General features: G+C 43.6%; 2 protein-coding genes across 2 annotated transcripts; both read left to right on the top strand.

Moving 5' to 3' along the window:
- Window positions 1–354: 354 nt before the first annotated feature.
- On the top strand, window positions 355–1,552 carry SAMD00019534_126550 (hypothetical protein; the record flags this gene model as incomplete). Its single annotated transcript, XM_012892120.1, has 2 exons — window positions 355–1,305; window positions 1,385–1,552. The coding sequence occupies 2 exons, from the start codon at window positions 355–357 to the stop codon at window positions 1,550–1,552; spliced, it is 1,119 nt and encodes a 372-aa protein (XP_012747574.1).
- Window positions 1,553–1,840: 288 nt separating this feature from the next.
- On the top strand, window positions 1,841–3,607 carry SAMD00019534_126540 (hypothetical protein; the record flags this gene model as incomplete). The annotated part of the gene is made up of 4 exons (XM_012892119.1): window positions 1,841–1,935; window positions 2,009–2,085; window positions 2,147–2,678; window positions 2,758–3,607. 4 exons carry the CDS (start codon window positions 1,841–1,843, stop codon window positions 3,605–3,607), a joined length of 1,554 nt encoding a protein of 517 aa, XP_012747573.1.
- Window positions 3,608–6,179: the final 2,572 nt, after the last annotated feature.

Below are 6,179 nucleotides of genomic sequence, written 5' to 3'. Positions count from 1 at the left end.
GCGTGGGGGGGGGGGGGGGGGTGTGTGTGTGTGTGTGTGTGAATGAATTATTGAATAATTTTATTTTATTTTTTAGTTCGATGATTCCAACTCTCCCCACTCTCTTACACCAACCAACACACCATACTTCTAAAGTTGTTCACCATCACTTAAGTTATTATCTGCCGTTGTCATTGGTGTTTTCAAATATATATATGTAGTGTACCTCTTCTTCCCCTCCTTCTTTTCCTCCTCCTTCCTCCTCCTTCCTCCTCCTCTTCCTCCTCCTTCTTATATTTATATATATAACTTACACATATCCATTTCTATACTCTAGTCTAGTGACGACATCAGTGACAACACAGCAGTAGTACAATGTCATCAACAAGCTCAACAGTTTACAAACTGTTGCTTACACTGTCAACTCTTCTTGTTTTGTCTTTGACCTTTAGCACAGCAGTTGTCAATGCTCAACAATCAACTTGTGTGCAGACTCCTTGGGCCACAGGATGCACAGACTTTGTGTATCCTGCTGTGAACGTCTCTCAGGATATTGATAACCTTTGCGACCCAGACGGTGGAATGCCCTATATGGCCGTCTGCTCCATCAACAACACTTGTTCGCAAAAGGCCATTAATTCTGGTGTTTGCCAACCACTTAGCGTGCTGGCCGACGGTTGCCAGTTCGACATGCCAGGCATGTCTGGTTGCAGCAACTACAAGTCAATGTGTGGCGTTGCAAACTCTACCGTTGCCGAGTGCAAGACATATCAGGCCATCCCTAACCTCATTAGTACCAAGCAGCTCAATCTAATGGTCTATAACATCTGCCACGAGATGAACATGGAGTCCTGTAGCAAGTGCCCATGGCAGACGACCCCGCCTGGCACCTATCTCGACTGTGATCTACTTCTCGTGTACAGTCAGTTGTGCCAGCAAATGCCAACGATGGGACAGTGCCAGCAATGGAAGACATTCTGTGCACAAGGCACCGCATTGGAGAAGTCCCCACTCTCAAGCACATACTGTTCTCAACCGGAAGGCCAGAAAGTGCCACTCATGCGAATGTACTTCCACACTGGAATTCTCGACTATGTCCTATTCAAGGACTGGGTACCACAGAACAATGGCCAGTACACTGGCTACTGGTTCTTGGTCTTCTTCTTTGCCATACTCTTTGAATGTGAAAAGACGCTCAGAGCAATGCTTGAGAAGAAATGGGAAGCAGTCCGCCAGAAGAACCTTGAGATCAATGGTGAGGAAGTATCAAGCTTGGGTGGTATCAGAGGTTCTTTCCCTCCATTCAATATCAAGGTGGACGTTGTCGTAAGTGTTCATAGTGTTGTGTGTATGTGAGGAGACAACGCTGCCAAATGTACTGACTTTCAAAATTGCATAAACAAAGAGAGGATTCTTGACAGGAGTTGAACTGACAATGAGTTATCTATTGATGCTTGTTGCAATGACATTCAACGTTGCTCTGTTCTTTAGTGTCATTGCAGGAACAATCGTTGGCAATATCTTGGTGGGAAGATTTCGTTCATACAAGCCCAAAGTCACCTGTTGCGACTAAGAAGTTACAATGACTAACCTGACTTTGGACAAGGTCCAAACAACCATCTAGGTGGTTGTCTCACCGATTTTGAGACCATCATCACTTATCTCTTTATCATTAGTAAACGAGATCATTCTTTGAGAAAATCGATATTTTATTTATTTTGAAAGGTTGATTCCTTTTTCTCTCACCCCCACTCACAGAATACTTTACAGTCCTCAACAACTTGTGTTGCTAATGTGAAATCATTGTTCATTTTGATAGTGTTGAAAAGTTGTATAAGTACTAACTGTAGAGTAATCAAAAATGGAGGAGTGGATGATCATCCTAATCGGTGCGATTGGAGGCCTATTCATCATATTATTGGCCGTAGTCATTGCTTATTGTGTGGCACGTTCAGTGTAAGTGACAAACCTTTTGAACAAACCGAAGAGAGATGTTAACATTATCGCCTCACGACCATCAATCCTATAGGAGATCACAAGAATATGAGCCACTGGAGAAAGGAAATGTATTTGTCTACGAGAGAGACAATTCACAACAAATCAAAGGTAGGACCCGTGATCTTAAGCAGTAATCACATCAGACTGACTTACATACACACTATAACAGAGGATACAATCATGATGAATGCCAGATTCTATTTAAGATCTACTATGTACACATTGGACAGACATCTCCCTTTGATCGGATCTAGAACAGACAAGAACTACTTCTCAGTCATTGGAAACTCACCAAATCGAGCAGAGAATGACAGGGTCCTCTCAATGGTGCCCATTTCAAAGAACTGGCCCCTGCCCCTATACACAGAGAATGGCAGACAAACCTATCGAACAATTATCAAATCAATGGAGCTCCACCCATTCATCAGCACACCGCATCTTGTGGACTTCCTACCAGACAAGATGGTCTCGGTCTCAATCAGACCTTTCTATGCACGTGGTTCTCTCCGCGACTACATCCACCAGGCAAAGCCCAAATCAAAGTACTCTGAGAAATACCAGCAACAGTATCAACTGAACGACAAGTTGATATCAAGATTCGGAAGACAGATCCTTGAGGCTCTCCTCTTCTTGAAGTATCACAATATGCCATACTTTCATTTGAATGCATCCAATATCTTGATGGATGATAACACTTGTCTGTATGTGACTGATCACTACATCACTCATGTTGTTAAGTAGTAGTACTAACACTTATTATGGGTTCATCAATCAACATAGGATAAGCGATTATGAGAATGCATTCCTCGGACTTCGACCAAGACTATCAAAGTTCCTTTCTACTTTCTCTGACAAGATGGACCCAGAGGTTCTCTGCTTTGGATGTATTCTCTACGAGATGGGATGTGGCTATGAAATGGAGTCACCAGATTCTATTGAGCTCGGATTGCCAGGCCACTGCCATCCAGAGGTCAAGAAGATTCTCGAGTCCATCTTTAGGCCAATGTATGGCGTTGCACCCACCCTTGAGGAGTTGACCAAGCTCAACTTCTTCTCTGAGTGGAAGTTCAAGAATCTACCAATCCAAAGAGTGACATTCTCCACCAAAGAGAGAGAGATGATTGACGCAGCAAGCAAACTGAACAGAGCGTACATCACTCAACAGAAGGTCGATGACATTCCCAAGCTGAAGAAGTTGAAGAAACAAAAGAAGAGAAAGACTTTGACCTTTGTACCGATGGAGGTCACACTGAACCCAACAACATCTTCCAGCATTCCTACTTCCTTCTCTTCATATAGCTCAAGCTCCTCGTTGGCATCATCCTACAGCACCACTTCACTAAACAATCAAGTACAAAAGACCAATTCTTCCAACAATCTGGCAGCTTCAACATCACCAACAAGTGTTGTTCAATCAGCGCCGCCAGCACCACCTGCAGCACCGAAACCACCACCTCCTCCTCCTGCACCACCAGCATCTTCCTCTGCACCTCCTCCACCACCTCCTCCTCCTGCTGCATCCTCCAGTGGCGGAGGTGATCGTCGTGGCCTTCTGACATCTATCGAATCATTTAGGTCAGGTTCACTAAAGAAAACCAAGACAAAGGATAGAAGTTCACCAAAGTTGTAATAATACGTCGTCACCAGGCAGTTTGGTAATAAAGTTCAGTTCATTACATTGATTGTAGACTTCATCCGTCCAGCTCAATCGATTGAGTCTTTTGTGCCTTTTGATCCCAGTAGTTGTTGAAGAAGTTATTGGCCTTTGGTGGCGGAGTCGACACATCCATGTGCTTACGTTTGCGATCTACAAACTCTGATGCCGAATCGCGGGTGGCCATCATAGATGAAGGATTGGTTAACTTCATCTGTCTATCGCGCTCCTGCTTCAGTTCGTCCTCTTTTTGCTGTTTCTTCTGTCTGTCAAACTGTTGCCACAACATTGAATCACTACTAGCCATTTGACCAGTTTGTGCCTGGTGCAATTGCTGTTGTTGTTGCGACTGTGCTTGTTGTTGCTGTAGTTGAAGTGTTTGATAAAGTTGTCCTTGTTGTTGTTGGTTGGATGGAGGTGATGAAATACGTTTGCCTTGTTGTTGCGGTGCTGACGGTGGCGGAGTTGATGGTTGTTGCTGTTGCAGGGGTGGAGCAATTGATAGGATGCTATAATACATTTTCTCAACTCCTTGAAATATCTCCACATGACTCTTTGTTTGTTGGCATTGCTTGGCGAACGTATAAAACTCAATCCAGAGCTTCTTGTACAACTCCTTCCTGATGGGCGCGTTGTTCTTGACTCCAGGGAAGAGAGTGGGGTCATTGGTGTTGGACAGTGTGTACAAATGGATAATCTTCTTGGACACCTCCTCTTTGATCTCATCCTGCAGAGTGTCGCGTAACAGTAGATGCTTGATGGTGTCTAGGATCTCTTTGATTTCATCGTTCTGTTCCTCAGCAAAGAAGATCGTGTCGGCCTTCACCCAAGGAAAGTAGCGTGTAAACTTCTCTATGGCACGTGGTGTCTTGACTTGAAAGGAAGTGGTCTGGGGTTGATCATCCTCGCCCTGTGCCTGGTAGAACGGGTTGGGGATGGTTGTTGTAATGAAGGTCGATGGGGTCTGAGTCGATGCAAGCCTGGGCTGCAACATCGAGGCATCTAGCATTGTGGAGAAGTCGGAGAGTCGATATTTGGACACATCGGATATATAGCACTCGAGAATGGGGACCAGGTTGGTGATGTCCATCGGGGAGTACATTGAGTGTAGCCGAACCTCATTGTCGTGCAACTGAAGAACGTGGGTGAACATGTCGTCGTCGGGTGGTGTCACCAAGAACACTGTCTTGCCTGCGCAAATGTGTTTCATCAGACATACACTTGGATTGCTCGTGACCACAAGTGGTGTCACCCGATGAGAGTTCCTGCATGACATTGACTCCAATGGAATTTTCTTGTCATTGGTGCGCCACTTGACGATCTTGCATTCGTCAGGCATCTGATTTGTCACAAAGTTGCTGCTGGGAATCTTTCCGTACCTCGAGATACTGGATTCATTGTTTCTTGAATGTTGGGCCCACCTGTTCATATCCTTGTAGAGGAGAACAACGTCGTATATTACGCGCGCAGAGTTCTGGGACCCATCCTTCATGGGAATTCCAGTAACACTAATTGAGGAAAGATCGAACTGGGCAATGGAGAGCTCTGATACAAATGCAAAAAGGGAGTTGATTGGTAAGACTCGCACAAACATGTCCAGTTGGTTGGAGACCTTGTGGTGTATGAAGGATGTTTCGGTAGTTTCCTGTTGTGTTTGGAGTCGCACGACAAACAGCTCGCACTTGTATAATTGTTGGCCACGGTCTGTGATTCGAAGCTGGTCGATTAACTTTTGGGTCTCTTGGCCAATGTCTATAACTCTGTCGCCTTGTTTGAACAATGAGATATCCACATTTTCTTGATAGGGAAGCAACAGAATGACCGAGTTGTACTGTTGTTGTTGTGGCTCTGAGTGTTTACTTGGTAGAGTCTCTTCTGTTTCGACATTCTCAATAAGTGATTCAAGTGCCTGCATCAGAATGACACTAAATTCAATCGGTTTTGTTGCTGGACGTTCAATCATTGTGAGGTTGACGTTGGATATAGATTGTAGTAGCTATGTACAATCGTAAATGTTAGTGTTGAGACTCAATGATCACTAGGAAGTAAGTGGAGGTGTTGTCTTACAAAGTAGAGTGTTTGCTCTTGTTTTGTGCGATAGTTGAGTCTTGACACGTATGGATATGTAGAAAAGATAGATATGGTGGTAGAATCGTAGAAGAGGTCATAAGAAACGCGACTGTACTCAATGAGTGATTCGATAACTATAGAGGCTGTTGTTCTTGGAGTTTGTTGTTGTTGTTGTGCAATTGTATTACTGTTGTTGTTGTTGTTGTTGTTGTTGTTGTTATCCTCTGTTAGATCACTCCATCCATTCATCATCATATCGATGACAAAAGATATTCTATTATCTTCCATCACTAATAGAACTATTATATTATCACTTCCTTTCAGTGTTGAAATTTGACAAAACCAACAAAATGGAAATTTCCACCACAAAGTAATTGCTCAAGAGTTCTTCTTCTTTCTTTCAAACTACCACTTTATTTATATATGTATATAAATTATGTTATCTCACAAACAACAACWACAACWACAACAACAACAA

Source organism: Acytostelium subglobosum (assembly GCF_000787575.1).
Source record: "Acytostelium subglobosum LB1 DNA, scaffold: scaffold65, whole genome shotgun sequence".
Taxonomy (NCBI): Eukaryota; Evosea; class Eumycetozoa; order Acytosteliales; family Acytosteliaceae; genus Acytostelium; species Acytostelium subglobosum.
This window is presented reverse-complemented; position numbering and strand designations above follow the sequence as displayed.